The 23,860-nt window shown below is 40.5% G+C and overlaps 1 protein-coding gene across 4 annotated transcripts in view; it reads right to left on the reverse strand.

Moving 5' to 3' along the window:
- Positions 1 to 23,860, reverse strand: part of MCC (MCC regulator of WNT signaling pathway) — a 478,671-nt gene that overhangs the window by 111,374 nt on the left and 343,437 nt on the right. For all 4 annotated transcript variants that reach the window (XM_054488736.2, XM_054488737.2, XM_063665146.1 and 1 more), the window contains 2 exons: positions 20,947 to 21,089; positions 681 to 823 (listed from right to left, as the gene is read on the reverse strand). In XM_054488736.2, coding sequence (XP_054344711.1) covers positions 681 to 823; positions 20,947 to 21,089 — 286 coding nt within the window. The remainder of the gene's footprint in view (positions 1 to 680; positions 824 to 20,946; positions 21,090 to 23,860) is intronic.

Below are 23,860 nucleotides of genomic sequence, written 5' to 3' on the forward strand. Positions count from 1 at the left end.
GCCTACAAAGATGCAAGAAACAAATTTCATGAAACAACACTGTCACTTGCTTTCCTATTAGCTTTCATTTAAAAATACTTTTTCATGTAATTTCAAGACCCAATAGTAGGTTACACCCTGCAGTTTAAAATACATCATACCAGATATTTACACGTGGATATTTCTCTACAACCTCAAACATAATATGACTCTTTCCCAACTCACTTCTCAACAAAACTTCCTAAGAAATATATGATCATTCTCTTAGTCACTTAGGAACAACACAATGGAGTCATTTTGGATTCCTCCTTCTTGCCCAATCCACGTAGTTGTTAAAACCTATTGGGGTTCTTCCACTGCAATGTGTTGGCCCCCATCCCATCCCTTCCATTCCCACCATCATAGTTCAGATATTACTGTAATTTGGAATACTGCAATAGCCTTTTAAACTGGTTCCCTACTTCCAGAATTTTCAAATAGAAGTGACTTATGTTTGAATCACAATTATATCAGAGCAGAAAGCTTCAGTTCCATTTTGACCAACAAAGTAATGTGTAAGGGACTGAAATACACGTGACTTCATCCACTCAGCAAACTCCTTGAAAAATTAAATTTTAATTCATGCTGCCTCACATTTCTAAAATTTCTATTCCAATCGAGAAATCAAACTCTGGCTTGGTGGTAAGGGCAGGCAGACTCACCCATGTCAGCAGTGACCATGGTAGACTGGTTTTCGGGGATAGAGACAGAGGTCTGGTCTTGGTCCACGCTTCGAGAGTCCTCGTTGACCTCGTGTTGGCTCTGGCTGAGTTCTGATCGCAGTTCTGAGTACTCATCTTCCTCCCTGAGAAAAAAGGAGAGTTGGCCACCACTGACAGAAGATATAAGACAACCCCCTAGAGAATATGTCTTTTAAGGACAAGAAAAAGACATTCAGAGAGAAAACAGATTTCTCCCCCAGGCCACAGGGACCAGGATTCCTCCCAGGCCAAACAGATAGTCACATCTATGGTCAGTGAGTGAAGCTGAAAGGTTGCCTCTGTGTCCACATAACATACCCATGTAACAAACGAGATTCATCTATCAGCCCGCAGAAACTCTTCCGCTTTAAAGATTCCTGAAGAAACTAGATTTCTTCACCTCCTCAAATTCCGAGGAGAAAAAGAACTAAGGCTACTAGCACTAAGGCTACTGTGAACCAAATAACTAAGAGTCTAGCACACAGCAACAGCATGCCCTACCACCCGGAGGGGCCCACAGGGGCTTCCTTCTTGAAGGAGGCTGGAGGTTGGACATGGGGTTGGAGCTATTGGGAAACCAGCACCTCATCTGTGCAGATCAAACTAGACTTTTTTGAAAGGTATATGGATCAGCATGTATAAGAAAGACTAGGCTAACTTCCCAAAGTAGGTAGAACTAGGGGGTAGGAAGAGAGGATGCAATGAGGAGAAAACAGAACACTGAATGAGAGAACACCACTCAACGGTCTATTTCCTTTAATTTGCACTTGCTAACAGGAAGACAACATTTAAATCCCACCGTGTTTTATTTGTATACACACATCTACCTCTTCTCAGCCCTTCAGAGGTCCCTCAACCTCTGGTCTCTTCACTGTACTATTAGCAAGCTGAGAAACTTGGAATTGCAGTGTGTATTTCAGAGCACGTGCACTGTCCCCTTCCCACACCACCACCATCACCACACATACACTGGACACAGGTATGGAGACAGCAAAATGAACCCTCTTTGAAGGATCTATTTTGCAAGTGAACCAGTAGGGGAAACTGTCAGGGGATTTAACTGGGAGTGGAATGCCCACTTGGGTCTGCTCAGCTTCAAGGGCAGGTTGTCTGTGAAGAAAGCTAGGAATCAGAGAAATCTCAGCCTGGCATTCATTTTAAGTTGTCAACAACCAGAGGAGAAGAAAGTCTACAGTGTTGGATTCTGGGTGGACCAAGATGATGAGTGGTGATCATTAGGGTTTAGGGAGGCAAGCGGGAGACACATCTATAAATCAGAGAAATGTGAAGAACAGAAATCTTGGTTCTCTTAAGATATCAAATTTCTCCCAGGAAAGGGATTCAGCTGAGCCCGTGCTTTATAAGGTATTGTTAATAAAAGCTACCCAGAAAACTGGGAAAGCTTTATGTAGATATAAAGCCCCATGACATGCAAAATATGAATTAGAGAGTGGTGAAGACAAAAAAAATACAGGCTAATGTTCTATGAATAAATTAATTATTAGACATCTGCAAAAGTCAACAATAATTAGGTTTAGGAAAGAAAATGATTAAAAAGCACTCTTAAATGCCTTTTTGGTCTACAGGATGATTGTGCACTGATAGATACATTAGCTCTCCTTTCAGTCAGCACTTAAAATTCTGATTTTAGTTAAGGGAGATTTTGTGTATGATGAATAAATTACCTTTGTTGCATGGCCAACATAATGAGCTTTGGCTCAGCCGAGAATTTTTTGCAGCCAAGAAAGCAAATGATAAATGCTGCTGCTGTTTCTTTGGTATAAATGGCATTTGTAAAATCTTTAATAGCCACCTTAAACCCTCCTGGCTTGGCAGATTCGAAAATATATAGTTCCTGCCAAATCTCCTGCTTTGTACAGAATTACTTCCAGAGATTACTAGGATGAACTTTATAAAGGAGTGAATTGGGAAGGTGTGGGAAAGGGAAGCTGTTATTGTAGAAACATTCCCTACTGAGGTCAGAGCGCAGTCTGAAGGAGAACCATACCACATTAAGCAGTAGGTTTTCTGTGTCACAAAACGCAAACTAAAAAAATTCCCATTCAATGTATTTGAGCACTAAAACAAAGATAGGAACACAAAGACTGCACAGATTCTGTCTTCAAGGAGACAAAGATGTTTACAAGAAGGATGCTGTGGGTGAACACAGGTGCAATATCTGGGGCTGCTAGTGGGGAGTGACCAGAGAAGGCCTCCTGGGTGGAGCAGCGCTCAAGATCAGTCTCAAGGCAATTTCAGTTAGGTCACAAGTGTGGAATAGCACAGGCAAAGGCTCAGAGGAGCTGCAAACGTGCAGAACTTGGAGGGGAGCAAGTGGTTCACTATGGCTGAAACCAAAATATGGCACAGGATGGAAACATGAGGCTGGAGAGGCACTCATACTACTTGTTGACTGGGCAGTTTGAGCAAAAGGAAAATATATTGCACCGGAGGATGCAAATAATCAGGGTTAGACGGAAGAAATAAAAATACAATGTGGAAAGTCTAGGAATTCAGAGGAAGGAGTAAATGTTGCCAAGATCTTGTGTGGAAACAGATAAAATGAGAAGAAGAGAAATGCATTCCAGCTATGGTAATCATTGTAAGTATTCTAGAACAAAAACGACACATGCCAACAAAGTAAATAGTCATTAGAGGTGGAAAGCTACCTTGCGAGAACAGGGAAGATTTTGTGCCACAAAGAATGAGGTATAAAAAGGTTAAACTGAGCTTAAATATTAGAAAGTTCATGCACCCTGTTGTGTCTCCCACTGACTTTGGTAAAAAATCATGGAGCTACATATCCTTATCTCTCACTGGCATCATTCCTGAAAGGGGGCTGGAACCTGGGACCGGGAAATGACAAAAGCAATTCTCAGAGGGTCCTCTGTAAACTAACTCAATTTGTGATTGAAAAATGTGTGGCAGACTGATGATTGGGGGTCTTCTCTACCATTCAGGAGCATTGTTCCATCAAGAGCTATGGAATAAGTAAAAAACACCAAGAGTCACTGGCAGTTTTATAAAGACAAGATTTTGAGTTGTGCTTCTGCAGTGGCTCTGCATAGCCTAGAGGATGCCTGGTGAGGATGTGTGGCTAATGACACAGCACAACAGCATCTCAGGATGACTTCTGTTTATTGTATATACAGTCATTCTTCTCAAGTGATAACTTATTTCTTTGGGGAAAAAATGCCTCCCAAAAAAACACCAACTGCTAATGCTGGTGATGAAAAAGAGGAAAATGTAAAAACATGGAAAAAAAAAAAAAGTGTCCATTTAAAACCAGAAAAATAGCAGCTCTGACAAACTGATAAACGTTGAAAGTGACATTCCATAGTGGTAGGTTTATAATAATGGAATGACAAAGTTCTCAGGTGTTTCTCCTTGGGACATAAAGGGTCAACTCACAGGATGCCAAATGCATATTCTTTCATTCACGTAGAAGCATCTGTGAAGTGCTTCCAAGCTGCTTTAAGAGATGAAACCATTAATGCTTGCTCCTAGCTTGAACAACAACATAACAAATGCTCCTCAGGAGGCAGGCATTAGATTGTACACTTGCCGATGTAATGACCAGCAGTGGCAGAAAAGTCACAGGCTGGCAGACTGGAAGGGATTTTAAAGACTGTTTTAGCCAGGACCACTACCTTTATTTTACAAACAAGACAAATGGGGCTTCGAGAGGCTACTTACCTAAGATTCTGCAACCACTAGCACAGCCTAATTCCTAAATTTCGTACCAATGAGACAATATGTAGTTGACTCTTGAACAACATGTATTTGAGCTGCATGAATCCATTTATATGCAAATTTTCTTTCAATAAATATATTTGAAAATTTTTTGAAAATTTGTGACAACTTGAAAAAACTCAGATAAATCGTATAGCCTAGAAATACAAAAACAAATTTTTTAAGGTATGTCATAAATGCATGAAATATATACATTAGGTTGATGCAAAAGTAATTGCAGTTTTGCTTTTGAAAGTAATAGAAAAAACCGCAACTGCTTTTACACAACCTAATAGATACCAGTCTACGTCTTAATTGATGGCTTATGTTTTCTGGAAGGCTTCAAGTCAACAGTAGACTATTAGTAGTTAAGTTTTTGGTGAGTCATGAGCTATATGTGGATTTTTAACTGCACAGAGTAGGGGTTGGTGCCACTATCCCTCATATTGTTGGGGTTTTTTTAACTCTTATTTTAGGTTCATGAGTACATGTGAAGGTTTGTTACGCAGGTAAACTCGTGTCTTGGGGGTTTGTTGTACAGATTATTTCATCACTCAGCTCAATACCCAATGGTTATATTTTCTGCTCCTCTCCCTCCTCCCACCCTCCACCCGCAAGTAGGCCCCAATGTCTGTTGTTCCCCTCTTTATGTCCATTTGTTATCATTTAGCTCCCACACACAGTATTCGGTTTTCTATTCCTGCATTAGTTTGCTAAGGTTAATAGCCTCTGGCTCCATCCATCTTCCCACAAGACATGAGGTTGTATTTTTTATGGCTGCATAGTATTCCATGGTATATACGTACCACATTTTCTTTATCTAATCTGTCACTGATGGGCATTCAGGTTGATTCCATGTCTTTGCTATTGTGAACAGTGCTGCAATGAACATTTGCATGCATGTGTCTTTATAGAAGAATGCTTTATATTCCTCTTGGTATATACCCAATAACGTGACTGCTGGGCTGAACACTAGTTCTGCTTTTAGCTCTTTGAGGAATTGCCATACTGTTTCCCACAATGACTGAACTCATTTACACTCCCACCAACAGTGTATAAGTGTTCCCTTTTCTCTGCAACCTCACCAGCATCTGTTATTTTTTGACTTTTTAATAGTAGCCATTCTGACTGCTGTGAGATGGTGTCTCATTGTGGTTTTGATTTGCATTTCCCTAATGAGCAGCAATATTGAGCTTTTTTTCATATGCTCGTTGGCTGCATGTATATCTTTTGAAAAATATCTGTTCATGTCCTTTGCCCACTTTTTAATGGGGTTATTTTTCTCTTGTAAATTTAAGTTCCTTATAGATGCTGGATAGACCTTTGTTTGATGCATAGTTTGCAAACATTTTCTCCCATTCTGTAAGTTGTCTGTTTACTCTGTTGTTAGTTTCTTTTGCTATGCCGAAGCTCTTAAGCTTCATTAGATCCCATTAGTCAATTTTTGCTTTGTTGCTATTGCTTTTGGTGTCTTTGTCATGAAATCCTTGCCCCTGCCTCCATGCAGAATGATATTGCCTAGGTTGTCTCCCATAACCCTCACATTGTTTGAGGGTCAACTGTAATGTCATGACTGAAGGAAAAGATATTTCATTGTTTATTAAAGATTCCTTCTCATTATTGGTTAGGGGTAAAATAATTTAATCAGAAGAGGGAAAAGTCAATGGAAGTATAATTCTTACCATGCTTTCTAGACTTCACGCTGAAAGTACTATGGAGTCAACAGCATTTGATAGACTGTCATGTCACTAACTATCCACATTATCTATCTCATTTTGGGTGCACATTCATGCCTTCCACTGGATTGGAATGATTTGTGGAGAAGACGTAGATGGTCATCTGCCTGCCTTGACAGCTGTCAAGCTGTCAGTCTGCTGTGGCCAACTAATCCACCCTACTTGACCTGGTGTTTTTTGGGTGAACTGCATTCTTTCTTAAATTAAAAGTAGACTTGCCTTTAAATGGCTGGCTTTCTTTTAAAGAAAAAGTTTTGTTTTGTTTCTTTTTGTTTTTTTAGCTATTGGAAGGAAATGTATTCCTTTTAGTTCTCTGAAAGAATCTATTACAGGAAATAAGTGATGAAGAAAGTCCTCGTTCTTTCTTCAATACTATTTCCTCTTATTTTTTCAGATAGCATAGAGAAGGTCAGACTCATCTATGAATCTTTTGGTGAATAACTGAACAAATGGGATTTTGAAATGCTCTTCTATGAATATAACAATCCATTTTTGTCTTAACAAGAGCTCATATAAGATGCATATTCAAGAACTTCCAAATATTAAAAAAGAGATTGATATAGACCACACAGGAAAACAGGGAGAGAGAAAAACTCTTCTTTCTGGCTTTATTTTTATTTCATTGCATTATACTTTGTAGACTATAAATTAATCAGAACAACATGTTTTGCTGGCAGACAAGGAGGTTTTGGTTACAGTGTTTGAAATGTGACAACATGAAAATGAACAGATGCCTGTGTGTTGTTGGCTGCATGTGTATCAAGATGTACATGATACCAACAACACACAGGTAACTGTGTGCCCAAAGATCAGGAGAAACATCAAGCTCCTGGTGCAGGCCTGAAATCTTAGTGGTCAGATTATATTACAGTAGATAGAGACTCTGGGATGTTCTCCCTCTCTGTCCTCAAATAAGGGGGCATTTTGTAGCAGACCCAGTAAGCAGAAGGGTTGAGTGCCAATGCTGAGATCACAGAGATAGGAGGGGTCTGTGCCTTGGGGCTGCTGCTGTATGAGGTTAAAGGTGTGAGAGACAGAGTTTAGGATAGGAGCCTAGGCTGAGGACAAATTCAGTGGAGGGAAGAGAAGATCAACAGTCTGCAGGGTCCTAGAGGTTTAAGAAGAGTGCCGTCAGGAAGGAAAGAGAGCCTAGGGTCAAACGCCATAGAAAGGGACCAATGACAAGAAAAGGTCACTGGATTTTTCATTTAAGAAATCATTGGTGATTTTGTCAGCTCAGGCTGCCATAAAAAAAATACCATAGACAGGGTGGCTTAAACAATAAAAATTTATTTTCTCACAGTTCTGGAGCCTAGATCCTCCAAGATCAAGGTCCAGCATGGCTGCTTTCTGGTGAGGGCTATTCTTGGCTTCCAGATGGCTGACTTCTCCCTGTGTCCCCATATGGCTGGGAGGAAGAGAATATACATGCAAGCTGTCTTGTGTCTCTTCTTAAAAGGCAATGCACCAAAAAACAACCCCATCAAAAAGTGGGCAAAGGATATGAACAGACACATTCCAAAAGAAGACATTTATGCAGCCAACAAACATTTGAAAAAAAGCTCACCATCACTGGTCATTAAAGAAATGCAAATCAAAAACACAATGAGATACCATCTCACACCAGTTAGAATGGCAATCATTAAAAAGGCAGGAAACAACAGATGCTGGAGAGGATGTGGAGAAATACGAACACTTTTACACTGTTGGTGGGAGTGTAAATTAGTTCAACCATTATGGAAGACAGTGTGGAATTCTTCAAGGATCTAGAAGCAGAAATACCATTTGACCCAGCAATCCCATTATTGGGTATATACCCAAAGGATTATAAATCATTCTGCTATAAAGACACATGCACATGTATGTTTACTGCAGCACTATTCAGAATAGTAAACACTTAGAACCAACCCAAATGCCCACCAAGGATAGACTGGATAAAAAAAATGTGGCACATATATACCATGGAATACTATGCATCCATAAAAAAGAATGAGTTCATGTCCTTTGCAGGGACGTGGATGAAGCTGGAAACCATCATTCTCAGCAAACTAATACAGGAACAGAAAACCAAACACCACATGTTCTCACTCATAAGTGGGAGTTAAACAATGAGAACATATGGGCACAGGGAGGGGAACATGACACACTAGGGCCTGTCGGGGGGGCAGGGGGCAAGGTGAGAGACAGCATTAGGAGAAATACCTAATGTAGATGATGGGTACAGCAAACCACCATGGCACATGCATACCTACGTAACAAACCTGCACGTTCTGCACATGTATCCCAGAACTTAGGTATAATTTAAAAAAACATGAGAAAAAGGCAATATACCTTCTTGAGAGCCTGCTATGGTTCAAATGATTGTCCCCTCCAACTCTCATGTAGAAATTTCATCCCCAGTATTGGAGATGGAGTCTAGTGGGAGGTGTCTGGGTCAGGGGAATGGATCCCTCATGAGATTATTGCCCTTCCTTGTGGGTGAGTGAGTTCTCACTCTATTAGTTCCCAGGAGAGCGAGTTGTTGAAAGAGCCTGACACATCATCCCTCTCAGGCCATGTGATCTCTGCACAGCCAGCTCCCCTTCCCCTTCTGCCATGAGCAGAAGCAGCCTGAAGCCCTCACCAGAAGCAGATGCCAATGCCATGCTTCTTGTACAGCCTGCAGAACTGTGAGCCAGATAAACCTCTTCTATTTATAAATTACCCAGCCTCAGATATTCCTTTGTAGCAACACAAAGGGACTAAGACAGGGCCCCAGTCTTCTGACTTCATCTAACCCTGATTCTCTCCCAAAGGCCTCATCTCCAAATACCATCACAATGGGGGCTAGGGCTTCAATATATGAATTTGGGGAGGGGGAACCACAGTTCAGTTCATAGCAAGAGGGTTTTGGTAAACAGTTGGAGTCAGATGCCACACAGCAGCAGTGAGATAACGAGCAAAGGGGAGATGAAGCAGAGAACATGAACAACTCATGAGACTTGGTAGTGAGAGGCTGATGTTATGAGAGTAGCTTATAGAAAAGAAAATAACCTCCTTGGGAAAGAAAAGATCTCATGTTTAATTTGCTTAGAAATCCTTCTTTTATTTTCTTTTCACATCCAGTGAGCTACTGATATATTTTTCCATTTCCCCCATCCCACTGTATAATCTCCCCAAGTCAGATGAACATTTAAAAAAAAGCCACTCATAACAGTTAAAAGAGCACACATTACAAAACAGTGCATGTTATATGATCAGATTTGTTTAAAATATTCATGAATAAAATTTTTCAGAAGGCCTTATGTATAAAGTGTTTAGTGTTTAATCCTAGGAGATAGGATTTAGGATGCATTAGGCAGGGTTCAGTTAGGAAAACAAACTGCACTGTATGTTTCAAGTAGAAAGGATTTAACTTAGTTCCCTGCCTGCAAAATTGTTGGAAGGGCTGCAGAAAAGAGGTGAGTGGAGGCCACCAAGAGCTGCCAGATTTGCCATCGTGGCTGTGATCCCCTCAGAGATCAGGAACTGCTACTGACTTTGCACCACCATGGCCTGAGGGAGAATGGCTCCCACTTCCCTCTGCCTTCCAAACCCATGTGAGTGCATTTCATCGGCAGAGTAAAAACTCTATCCAGAACCCAGCTGGTAAGAGAATCTGAGAGGTAGTTCCCAGGCCCTCTTTGATTCTGGGGAGAATAAAGAGAGGGGTGGGAATGGTATCAAGTGTCAGACAACAGCTATTATAGTCTCTACCCTCTTTAGCTACTCAGTGACCAACCATACGCACCCCCTTATCCATACCACAATTTCTAAATCGCAGTAGCAATGAGACTAACCTTCTCTGTAGTCATTCCTCGATTCAATGTAAATAGGTTCAACTTTCAAAATGACAGATCCAAAGTACCATCATTTATAGTGTGGGATATAAGGTTTTTTTTAAAAAAAACTTGATTAATTTTTTTATTTTTTAATTTATAATTTTTTTTGAGTTTTATATTAACTGGAACTTTACAAGGATTCAATTTCCTTAAAATTTTAAACATTATTCCTAACAATAGTATTGTAAAGTGATCTTCACTCTTCTAGTTCAATGACAAACCCACCTAGATATCATGTAACCTACCTACTAAATTATGAGTTTCACCAGTACCAACTCACCCTATGTGAAATAATAGGAGAAAATAAGAGGAAAAAGAAAAGTGCGTGCGTGCGTGTGTGTGTGTGTGTGTGTGTGTGTGTGTGGTGTGTGTGTGTGCATATGTGTGTATATATATATAGAAGCAAGAAAATATGCACAGCCTAGCCATCTTTTCTGCAACTGGTCATGAGGCTATAGTTGATATTTATAACTTCCCTCTACTAGGAAATCCATATTTTGTTTGTTTGGCTAGCATCTCAGCTGGTTAGAATTAGTTCTTTACTTAATGAAGTAATCCAAAATCTTTATTCTTCAAGGGACTAGCCCTTAGTGGACTGACTTGTATTGGGCCTGACTTGTATTGGGTTGTTCTAATCTACTAACTTACCACTGGATAATTACTAGAAGGTATCCTAGGGATTCCCATGTGTTTCAGACATAGCACTCAGTGTCCCAATTTCCTCCAGCCAGTAGAGTAACTCCCTTCTTTGCTTGTTGGCTCCATGGCATGGGGTGTCCCAAAGGGCCAAACAGGTGGCAGTCAATGGAATCATTTTTGTATTCTCTGATGGAGAACTCTCTAAGATTTCAAACTAGCAGAGCTCAAAGTTGCAAAAATAAGAAGTTATAACTTTTTTTTTTTTTTTTACTGATACAGGATAGATATGTATTTTCAGGGTACCTGTGACATTTTCATACATTTATACTGTGTAATAATCAAGTCAGGATAACTGGGATATCCATCACCTTCAACATGTATCTTTTCTTTATGCTGGGAACATTCAAAGTATTCTCTATAGGCTATTTTGAAATATAAAATATTATAGTCACTCTATTGAATTATCAAACACTAGGTCTTTCTTCTTCTATCTACCTATATTTTTGTACCCATTATTCAACCTCTCTTCATCCCCCTCTCCTCCCTATCCTTCCCAGCCTCTAATAACCACCAAAATACTCTCTGTCTACATGAGATCCACTTCCTTAGCTCCCACATGAGTAAGAACATGCGATTTTTGTCTTTTTATGCTTTCTGGCTTTTTTTATGTAACATAGCAACCTCCAGTTCCATTCATGTTGCTGTGAGAGGATTTCATTCTTTTTTTTATAGCTGATAATATTCTATTGTATGTATCTTCATCCATTCATCTGTTGATAGGCACTGATATTGATTTCAAATTTTGGCCGTTGTGAATAGTGCTGCAATAAACAAGGGAATGCAGGTATCTCTTCAATATATTGATGTCCTTTCTTTTGGATATATACCCAGTAAGGGAATTACTAGATCATATGGTAGTTCTATTTTGAGTTTTCTGAGGAATTTTCATACTGTCTTACATAGCGGTTGTAGTAATTTACATTTCTGCCAAGAGTGTATGAGACTTCCTTTTTCTTACATACCCTTGCCAGCATCCATTATTCCCTATGCTTTGGTAGAAGCCATTTTAACTGGGGAGAGAGAATATCTCATTGTGATTTTGAGTAGTTTTTCATTTACCTGTTGGCCATTTGTATGTCTTCTTTTGAGAAATGTCTATTCAGATCTTTTGCTCATTTTTAATCAGATTTGTTTTTTGTGCTACTGAGTTCCTTATATTCCTTGCCAATGGACAGTGTGCAAATATTGTCTCCCATTCTGTAGTTTGTCTTTTCACTTTCATTATTTCCATTGCTGTGTGGAAGCTTTTTAGTTTGATGTAATCCCATCTGTCTAGTTTTGCTATCATTGCCTGTGCTTTTGAGGTCTTACTAAAAATTCTTTGCCAAGACTCAATGTCCTAGTGCATTTCCTTAACGTTTTCTCTGAGTAGTTTGATAGTTCAGGTCTTATGTCTAGGTTTTAATCTGTTCTGATTTTTGTATATGGTGAAAGATTGGTGTCTAGTTTCATTCTTCTGCATATGGATATCCACTTTTCCCAGCACCATTTATTGAAGAGACTGTTCATTCCCCCACTGCATGTTCTTGGTACCTCTGTCAAAAATGAGATGACTGTAGATGAGTGGATTTATTTCTGGATTCTCTATTATCCTTCATTGCTCTATGTGTCTGCTTTTGTGCCAGTACTATGCTGTTTTGGTTGCCACAGCTTTGTAGCATAATTTGAACTCAAGTAGTGTGATCCCTCCAGCTTTGTTCTTTTTACTCAGGATTGGCTTTGGCTATTTGGGCTTTTTTTTTTTTTTTTTTTTTTTTTTTTTTTGGTAGTTCCATATACATTTTAGGATTTTTTTTTTCTATTTCTGTGAAGCATGACATTGGTATTTTGATAGGGATTACATTGACTCTATAGATCACTTTGGGTAGTACTAACATTTTAACCCATTTATGCTGGAGCCTGAAATTTTTTTGTGTGTGAAAAATCAGACGTTGGTGATGACCTTGAGCAGTAGGATATAAATAACTCCCACAAGCTTAGCGTTCCAATAATGGAACACTAGGCATAAAAGGATTAACAATATTAATTCTTCCAATCCATGAGCATGGGGATCTTTCCATTTGTTTGCATCCTCTCCAGTTTCTTTAGAGAGAATTTTGTAATTTTCCTTGTAGAGAACTTTTACTTCTTCTTTTTTTTTTTTAAACAGAGTCTCGCTCTGTCTCCCAGGCTGGACTGCAGTGGCCCGATCTCGGCTCACTACAACCTCCGCCTCCTGGGTTCAAGCAATTCTCCTGCCTCAGCCTCCTGAGTAGCTGACTACAGGCGTCTGCCACCACACCTGGCTAATTTTTGTAATTATAGTGGAGACAGGGTTTCACCGTATTGCCCAGGCTGGTCTCGAACTCCCGACCTTATGATCCGCCTGCCTCAGCCTCCCAAAGTTGCTGGGATTACAGGTGTGAGCCACAGTGCCCAGTCAGTCTTTTATTTTTTTGGTTAAATTTATTCTTAGGGGCTGGGTGTGGTGGCTCATGCCTGTAATCCCAGCACTTTGGGAGGCCGAGGCAGGAGGATCACAAGGTCAGGAGATTGAGACCAGCCTGGCTAACATGGTGAAACCCTGTCTCTACTAAAAATACAAAAAAAAAATTAGCTGGGTGTGGTGGCGGGTGCCTGTAGTCCCAGCTACTCGGGAGGCTGAGGCAGGAGAATGGCGTGAACCTGGGAGGTGGAGCTTGCAGTGAGCTGAGATCGTGCCACTGCACTCCAGCCTGGGCGACAGAGTGAGACTCTGTCTCAAAAAAAAAAAAAAAAAATTATTCTTAGGTATTTTATAATTTTTGTAGCTATTGTAAATAGGATTGCTTTCTTGATTTTGTGTTCAGATTCTTCACTGTTAGCATACATAAATGCTATTAAAACCCCCCTAGATATGTAACCTACCTACTAAATTATGAGTTTCACCAATACCAACTCATCCTATATAAAATGATAGGAGAGGCTGGATGTGGTGGCTCACACCTGTAATCCCAGCACTTTGGGAGGCCAAGGTGAGCAGATCACCTGAGGCCAGGAGTTTGAGAACATCCTGGCCAACATGGTGAAACCCCATCTCTACTAAAAACACAAAAAATTAGGCGGGCATGGTGGTGCATACCTGTAATCCTAGCTACTCAGGAGGGGGAGGCATGAGAATCGCTTGAACCCAGGAGGCAGAGGTTGCAGTGAGCCCAGATTGCACCATTGCACCCCAGCCCAGGCAACAGAGCAAGACTCTGTCTCAAAAATAAATAAATAAATAAAAATTAAACAGGAGAAAAGAGGAAGAGGAAAAAGGGACATGCATATATACATAAAAGCAAGAATATATGCATAACCTAGCCACTGCTTCTGATTACAGGCTATAGCTGGTTACAGGCTACAGTTGATACTTACTCCTTCCTTCTCCTACTAAGAAATCCTTATTTTCTTTAGCTAGCATCTCAGCTGGTTAGAATTCTTTATTTAATGAAGTAATCAACAATCTCTACTCCTGAAGGAGTCTGCTTTTAGACCTAGTGATGTAAACAGAGATCTGAAATAAGAAAATATAAATAAAAATAGACCTAGTGATGGCACAGCTCATGGGTGCAAGACATCTTCTGATAAGATTCATACATGCATTGATATTCCTATAGGTAGAATTACTTGGTTGAGGACTTTGAGTAATCGTAGCTCTCCTGGTTTAGGACCTGCTGTAAGAATTATATAAGAATCAAAATTTATTTATTTATTTATTTTTTACCTGCTAGGAGTGCAAGCAAGGAATCAAAATTTATACCTTTTTAGATCTAAAATTTAGATTTTTGTAGCTATTGTAAATGGAATTGACTTATTTGGTTCTCTGACTGATTGTTACTGGTGCACAGAGATGCTAAAATGATTTTAACATGTTGATTTTGTATCCTGTAACTTTACTGAATTTATCAGTTCTAGAAGTTTTTTGTTGGAGTATTTAGGGGTTTCTATATATAAGATCATATCATCTGTGAACAGGATAATTCTGTGAACAAGGTAAATTTGACTTCTTCCTTTCCAATTTGGATGCCCTTTATTTCCTTCTCTTTCCTAATTGCTCTAGCCAGGACTTCCTGTATTACGTTGAGTAACAGTGATGAAAGTGGGCATCCTTGTCTTATTCCAGTCTTTAGAGGAAAGGCCTTCAATTTTTCCCCCTTCACTATATTAGCCATGGGTTTGTCATAGGTTGCCTTTATTTTGAGATATGTGCATTAGTCTGTTCTCACACTGCTATAAAGAACTTACCTGAGACTGGGTAAAGGAAAGAGGTTTAATTGATTCACAGTTCAGCATGGCTGGAGAGGCCTCAGAAAACTTACAATCATGGCGGAAGGGGAAGCAGGCACCTTCTCAAGGCAGTAGAAGAGAGTGTAAGCATGTGAAAGAGGAACTGTCAACCACATATAAAACCATCAGATCTTGTCAGAATTCATTCACTATCATAAGAATAACATGGAAGAAACCACCCGCATGATCCAGTCACCTCCCTCCCTCAATATGTGGGGATTACAATTCAAGATGAGATTTGGGTGGGACACAGAACCAAACCATATCAATATGTTCCTTTTGTATCCATTTTAGGGTTTTTATCATAAAGGGATGGTTATCAAATGCTTTTCTGTCATCTATTGAAATAATCATTTTTTTTCCTTGATTCTGTTAATGTGGTATATTGTGTTTATTTATTTGCATATGTTGAATGGTATTTGCATCCCTGTGATGAATCCCACTCGATCATGGTGAATGACCTTTTTATTGTGCTGTTGCATTTGGTTTGCTAGTATTTTGTTGAGGATTTTTACCTCTATTTTCGTTAGTGATATTAGCCTGAAGTTGGTGCTTTTGTTGTTGTTGTTGTTATGCCCCTGTCTGCATTTGGTGTCAGGGTAACAGAAGCATAAACTTTTTAAGTGGATTTTAAGGTGTATGCATAAGAAGGGCCACTTCCACTCTCTCAATCCACCAAACACAGCACCATATACTGTTGCTAGTTCGGAGCATTTACCACATCTCTAGGGCATTGAAAAAGGTTACCTCTCCGATGGTGCCATCGCTAGGTCCACTATGATTTGGACTGAGTCCATAATGAGACATAACCTGACTTTCAGCAACTTGCAGTGTCTGATTCTTGGCTACATTAGCCCTGTAGCTATAAGGGATGGGAGAGTCTTCTAGGGTAGTCACAGAAGGTCCCAGGCACTAAACTGTGTCCCAAAATTCTTTTTTTTTTTTTTTCTCTGTTGCCCAGGCTGGAATGCAGTGGTGTGACCTTGGCTCACTGCAACCTCCACCTCCTGGGTTCAAGCAATTCTCCTGCCTCAGCCTCCCAAGTAGTTGGGACTATAGGCACACACCACCATGCCCAGCTAACTTTTGTATTTTTTGGTAGAGACGGGTGTGTTGGCTACGGTGATCTCAAACTCCTGTCCTCAAGTGATCTGCCTGCCTCAGCCTCCCAAAGTGCTGGGATTATAGGCATGAGCCACCACGCCTGGCCCATGCCAAAATTCTTATGTTGAAGCCTTAACATCCAATGTGATGGTGTTTGGAGACAGGACCTTTGGGAGGTAATTAGGTTTAGATGAGGTCATGAGGGTGGGGTCCTCATGACGGGATTGGTGCCCTCATATGAAGATACAGCAGAGAGCTTGCTTCCTTTCTCTCTTCCCTCCGTGTGAGGACACAGTGAGAAGGTGGCCATCTGCAAGCCAGGAACAGAGCCGCAATGGGGAAATAAATTAGCTCGTGTCTTAATCTTAGACTTCCCAACCTCCAGAACTGTGAGAAATACATTTCTGTTGTGTGAGCCACCTTGTCTATGATATTTTGTTATGGCAGCCCAAGCTGACTGATATACCTTCCTAAGTCCCTACTCTGACTTGTGAACCACAAGTATTTTGAAGCTCCATGGGCTATCATCAGTTTAGATTCAATGTCTAGTAATCTACTTAAGAATATGGTTCTCTCTTTTCCCCACTGCACACTCTCCCTTATAAGTACCTGCCATTCTCTTTGAAGGGGTAAAAGGAAAGTTTACTGTACTCACTTGTGGCATGATTGATACATCTTCCCCTTCATCCAGGGGGCTCTGGTTCTATAACTGCCTTGTTATCCAGGTAAGGGAATTGGATGAGGCCATGATTATTCATTGTGATGACAAGTAAAGTCTCTGTTCACCAGACCAGAGCTTGACTATAATGATCAAGTAAAACTTTAGTAGGCTGCCCATTTATATCAGTTCTAGAGATCTCATGCTTAGCCCCTACAACAATCCCTAGCAGGTCAAACTTTTTTGATTACTATTGTGCCCTTGTTGACCAATATAGTAACCAAGCCCACTTTGACTCTATTTGTTCAGTGGTACCAAGGACCCCATTTTAAGGACATTATCTCCCAGTCAACATTGCTGACTCCTCAGGCTTCTAAACTTTTTCTAGATTATACTAGGAAAGTTCTGGCATTTCAACATAATTTAATGTAGAGTCCTTTGTTGAGCCTAGTTTTCAGTTATTCAAATTGGTGAATACTAGTTTGATTAGTATAACATAGTAACATACTGAATCCAGAATCTGTTACAGGAAAAGTCCTATCAATAAAGTCATCATCGGTCCAACTGAATTCCTCCCTCCCTAGTCTAGAACCCTTAGTTCCTAATCTCACACATGAATTAATATGAACATATGAAAGAAAGCTCATCATCACTGGTCATTAGAGAAATGCAAATAAAAAACACAACAAAATACTATTTCACACCAGTTAGAATGGCGATCATTAAAAAGTCAGGAAACAACAGATGCTGGAGAGGATGTGGAGAAATAGGAATGCTTTTACACTGTTGGTGGGAGTGTAAATTAGTTCAACCATTGTGGAACACAGTGTGGCGATTCCTCAAAGATCTAGAACTAGAAATACCATTTGGCCTAGCAATCCCATTACTGGGTATATACCCAAAGGATTATAAATCATTCTACTATAAACACACATGCAACCTTCACCTCCCGGGTTCAAGCAATTCTCCTGCCTCAGCCTCCCGAGTAGTTGGGACTATAGGCATGCACCACCATACAAAGACACCAAAAGCAACAGCAAAAAAGCAAAAATTGACAAGTGGGATCCAATGAAGCTTAAGAGCTTCCACACAGCAAAAGAAACTATCAACAGAGTAAACAGACAACTTACAGAATGGGAGAAAATATTTGCAAACTATGCATCAAAGGTCTATCCAGGATCTCTAAGGAACATACAATAAAACTTCCCTGAGTTTTATTAAATGTAAATTAATGGAATCTTACATATCTTCTGGTGCTTTACTTGTATCTTTCCAAGTTGGATTTTCTACTTATCTCTTTGGGACATGATGATATTTTACCACTTTTAGGCCTAAAGATAAAGAAGAATGAAGTAGGAATGGGACATGATTATATTTGCCACCTCCTACCTGGGATGAAATAGTTAGAGAGTCTCCAAGCAAAATAGGACTTGCTTTATTGGATGAGGAGGGAGAACTGTTTCTGTAGGAGGGAGAGTTCAGTGGAATTTGTCTTTCAGGGCAGTCTCAGAAGGTGCCTGGTGCTTTGATTGTGACCTGAGATAGAAAACTATGAGATTGTCATTTTCTTTCCTTAAGCAATTCAGTATAGCTTAAGTGTGGATATATCACAGCTTATATAAACTGTGCCCTTAATAATGATTTTTAGCTTCTCCAATAAATTCTTAATTGAGGCCAGATTTAAGTGACACCAAAGTCTACAATGGTACCACCACTGTGTCTGTCCAGTATGACAAGCAATTCTGTAGACCCTGGGTATGCTAGGGCAGTTAGAGTTCATCCACGGTGCCTAGTTCCTACTGCATTTGGCCCATCACAGCATATTAAGAGCTGAGACTGTGATGGTTAATTTTAGGTGTCAACTTGACTGGATTAAGAAATACCTGAGAGAAATGTTAAAGCGCTATTTCTAGATGTGTGTGTGAGGGTGCTTCCAGAGGAGACTGGTGTGTGAGTTGTTGGACTCGGGGAAGATCCACCCTTAGTGTATGTGGGCACCATCCAACTGGCTGGGGTTCTGGATAGAACAAAAAAGGAAGAGAAAAGACAAATTCACTCTCCCTCTTCCTGGAGGTAGAATACTCTTCTCCTTTCCTTGGACATCAGAACTCCTGGCTCTCTAGCGTTTGAACTCCAGGACCTGCACTTGCATTCCCCCAGGTTTTCAAGCCTTTGGCTTGGACTGAGAATTACACCATCAGCTTCTCTGTTCTGAGGTTTTCAAACTAGGACTGAGTCATGTTGCCAGCATCCCAGGGTCTCAAGTTTGCAGTCAGCCTGCTGTGAAACTTCTCAGACTCCATAATCACATGAGCCAATCTTCCTAATAAATCCCCTTTCACATCTTTATAGATGTATATCTGTCTCTACGTTCTATTGGTTTCTGTCTCCCTGGAGAACCCTGAATAATTCAGAGGCCAAGCCAATTTGCTGGAGTGCTGAGGGCTGGGGAGATGCCTAAGCCTCAGGAGCTCAGAGGACAAGGAGAGCCTTTGTCTCATTGGTCTACATGTCTAAGTGCCTTCCAGCCTTGCAGGGAATCCCCTCGAGGAGGGGCCAGCTCATCTACATAATACAAACTGGCAGAATTTAATATGACATCTCCACAGATGTAGTCTTCCTTTAAATTAAAGGCACCAATAAATGTTTGTAGTCAAGAAGCTCACTGCATTTCAAAGTGAAGCAGTTTGGTCATTACATTCAATTTAAACATCTTGAAATTGAGATTTCTAGGTGATGTGTATTTTTTCACATTTTGTATTTTTCACAACTTACTGAGCCCATTTGCTTTCACTTTCTCAAGTGTTTAAAAGTGCAACATGTATTAATAAAAATCACAAATTTGCCAGTGTCCTATGCCAGGCTCCTTTAAATCTGCTATAATCATTCTTTTGGTTTAAAAATTCTTCTCTGCTCATGTACTTCTAACCTACAATCACTCTGAAGACCAATATACAATTTAAAAGCCTGGAGGTTCTAAATTAGAATATGCAGTTTATTGTGTGGCTCCAGCTCAGGGAAAACTTTTCCACAATTTTGCCCAGAAAACAGATGCCCATTAGCAGCCTCATCAAGAAGCCTCGTCATTACTGTGACTCTTGGTGTTGGAACAAAACGCATCCAAAGTTTCCTCTGACTTCTAGAAGGAGAGTTTAAAGTAGCTGCCTCTGAAACTGTTTTAAAATTGTGGCTTGTGTAAGCATTCGGTGAACAAAGCACTCTTTTTCCAAAAAGGTAGGTGCCAGCCACTTGCTGTCCTCAGGCTGTTCCCTGAGCATCACCAGGAATATGAAAATGCTCTCATCCATGGCTTAGTGTCATTTAAAGCAAACCTCTCCTCTGAGGAACAGGGCAGATACAACCAACTAATCACTGTGGCAGGAGACTTAGGGGCCAAGTGATTAATAAGTAAGGGAGGCAGAATCCCTACCAGTTATTGTTATGAAAAGAAAATTCAGTAAAAGCAGAGATATTCTGGGTTCTGACCCACCTCTACCCTCTGCTAATTTTAACTACAAGACAGTCACTCTCTTTAAGCCCCAGCTTTTTCACCAGTAAAATGATGGGTCAAATCTTGCCCCCTGCCTTATGAGTCCGGTAAGAGGATAAATTCATGTTGGTAGAGCAATTTGAGGTAAGCTCAAAATATAATCAGATTATCTAGAAGCCTACATAATGCTTAGTTATAAGCTACATTCATAAATCTCTCAGAATCTCCAAGGGAGGGACACAGTTTGCGTATTTAGCATCGACCCAGTGAATAAAAGCAGCAGCAGGGACGCTGGTCTCCAAGACGGAAGGGGCTCCATTTAGAACTCATGACTAAAGCATTTCACTCAACTTCTGATTTCATAACCTTATCAACAAACTGAGGACGACAACCTCCACCTTGTCTACTTTCCAGGGTTATTGTAAGGACACAAATCAGAACAGAATAAGGGAGGTGAAAGCACGTGATTAACAAAGCAAAGAGAAATACACACTTCAAAAGCCTTAGATACAAAGAAAACATCATTATAATCTAGTTTATAATCTACAAACTAGAACTTCGGTCTTGGAGTTAAAATATTAATAGTTGGGGCTACTTCAGCTCCAAGATGGAGGGTTTAGCAGAACGGGCAGAGTAAAAGCCAACTGGAGCCGTGTACCTGATGGTGGTGCCTTGCAGACGGTCTATCTTCTTGTTGAGCTCCGCAATGACGCTGTGGAGCTCTGTGATGCGTTCCTCATAGCGAAGCGTCGTTCGCTCCTGGACATCCTCATGCTCTCTCATGAGGTGGGACTGCTCGCACTGGGAATAAGAGAAAAGGACAGAAGTGCTGATGAATTCATGCACCTACAGGTGGGTGATTCCAAGCTTTGTGGCCTCAAACCATTACAACTGCCAAAACTGAGTATGCCCCAAATAAAATGTATGTCAGCTCATCAGCTGGCAATCCCAGGAAACATATCAATGGCTAAATTTTATAATTCCCCAGGTGGATACTGGAGTCTTTGCCTTTCTAGCACTCCATCTCTCTTTGGGAAACAGTCCCTTTGCCATTGCATACTGTCCAAGTGGGGCTATTCAAGTCCCCCACTTTCCCGTAGCCAAGAAACAGGCAAGTGGTCCAAGCTAGATCCATCAGATACCTTCTGCAGGGAATTTCAATCTTCAGCCAATGGATGTAAGGTTGCATGGAGTTGATTCAGAAAGCCTTGAAGACCATCTCTCTTAGTTCCTGCTACCTGCAGCTCCCTTCCCAAGTTCCTTTATGGCTGTTCAGTTTCCCTTTTTACCAATTCACTCCTCCTTTGCTGAAGTTTGTCAGGGTTTGTTTCAGCTATTTTTCAACCAAATAATCCTAAATGATATAATACCACTTCTCATCTGGCTGGATTATCTGCGAATTTAATGCTTTCCAATATCGTTATCTCCCAGACTATAAGCTCCTGGAAGGCAGGGACTAGGTTTCTCATTATTTAGCCTAGCACCGGCAAATGGCCTGGTTTACTGTAGGTGATCTAGGAGTGTTATGGAATGAATGGATGACGATATATCACCGTCATGAAAACTGCTTAGCAGAAATAGTGATAGAAGAGGCAGAGGAGCTTCCCTTGTTCAGCATTTGATGGACTAAGAGGCAGCAGAGTTACAGAAACATTTCTGTAGCCAGAGTTTAAATCCTGAGGAACCTGTTCACCTCTTTGACTTCTCTCCACTGCTCTCAATCCCTTCCAGTCACTGTGCATTTAATCTCATTTACATAATAATAAAATACTCCTCAGTGATGGAACAAGTAGTCTAGCTTGCGTCCTTGTCTACTACATTCAGCTTCGATTAATTTCCTGTCAGCAGAGGAACTTTAATTTCATCTTCAACAAGGTTTCCTTAGTGCCAAGAGCCATATGTGCTTTCCAGTGTTTCAGGTTTGCATCTCCAGTGAGAGTAGGACTTCTCACCCGCTACCTCCCCTGTCCCTCCCTAAATCAGCTAAGCTTCCAATGGCATAACCCAGGGCAGGGACAAAAGGCTTTCAACGATAAACTGAACATTATACTAAGCCTAACTCCATACTGAAACAGAAGTACTCAACAAAGCAGTCAGACAAATAATCTGGTATCAATCATGGTAGGGCCTGCACCTCAACAACAGCTGGATCAGTATTTATGTAACTTCCTGGGGGTTACCTTGGAGCTCCAGAAACAAGATGGGAGGCAACAAAGTTGTTGAATGCTTTATCACAGCCTTAGATGGATACTTTCAGGAAAACACTCCTGTGAACCACTATTCTTAGTGACAACCTGAAACATCAAATAACCTCCACTAAAGGTCAAGCACACAAAAAATAAGTGGGAACAAAGGCAAGAATCAAGGTCGAGTGAGAGCCACATCTAGTGGAAGCTTTCCTAAACAAAGATGCCATAACCAGCCACAGACACACTTTCCATGAAGTTAGGCCTTTCTCATCCATGATCCTACATACTTAAGGAACAGGAGAAGTCCACAAAAATGACAGGATCTCAAAGGCAATTTCTATCAATAAATGAAAGAGCTTCATATTTCTCTGGAACAAACCAAGAACAGAACACTGTTCCTCTCAGACCTGCAGCACATCTACAAGCTCTTGCTGTTAGCCTCTGTTCCCAACCTCAGAGAGTGTGTGTGCGTGTTCATGTTGTATGAACATGTACAGATGTAGTGGACACTCTCACGCAGGTCACCAGTTCCAGATCTTAGTGTGACTGTAGGATAAAATTCTGTCTCTGACCTGGATCTCATCAATGCTGTGACTCCTATGTTCCCATGTTGCTTGTTCCTTCTCTTTTGTTTTCCATATTCAGTTCTCTAGGGCTACAAATGACTGTGAAACATTTCCACTTACACACTCAATGAGCTCTCATTTTCCCTTATTTCTCCATTCCTTCTTTCTTCTTTGACGTCCTTCAGGTCAACAGGCCACTACCACCAACCTGGGCTGACAAGAAACTACAAAGTCCAATGAACAATGAAGATGTTCAAGGGTTTATATAGAGAAAGGCACACCATCAATAAAAACCACCAAAAGACCACCCTTCGGCATCCCTACTGACTGATATGAACTGCCTAAAAGATGTGATCCTGGCCAACCAGCAGCCCTCACTGCTGCTCTGCCTATGGAGTGGCCATTCTTTTGTTTCTCTAATAAACTTGCTTACACACACACACACACACACACACACACACACACAAAAAAAAAAAAAAAAAAAAAAAAAAAAAAAAAAAAAAAAAAAAAAAAAAGACCTTGTGGGGCTGCCCAGGATACCAGATGGAGAAGGAGAGCATGCTGTCTGGTTATTGCACCGTCTTTCCCCTGCCTCTAACTGAGAAGCCTGCCTGGAGGATACCTGCATGAACAAGAGGCAACATGAAGCCTGGTGATTCAGTCAGATGGAATAGGGCTTGTAGCTAAAGAAAAAAAAGACTTGATGTATATTTGGAGCTCAAGCACTCATTTAGGAGAAGTAACAAGAATATATTAGAGGAAAAAAAAACTCTTTTAGCTAAGGGCAAAGGTATTTAGTTTACATTCCTATATTTTT

Source organism: Pongo pygmaeus, chromosome 4 (genome assembly GCF_028885625.2).
Source record: "Pongo pygmaeus isolate AG05252 chromosome 4, NHGRI_mPonPyg2-v2.0_pri, whole genome shotgun sequence".
Classification (NCBI taxonomy): domain Eukaryota; kingdom Metazoa; phylum Chordata; class Mammalia; order Primates; family Hominidae; genus Pongo; species Pongo pygmaeus.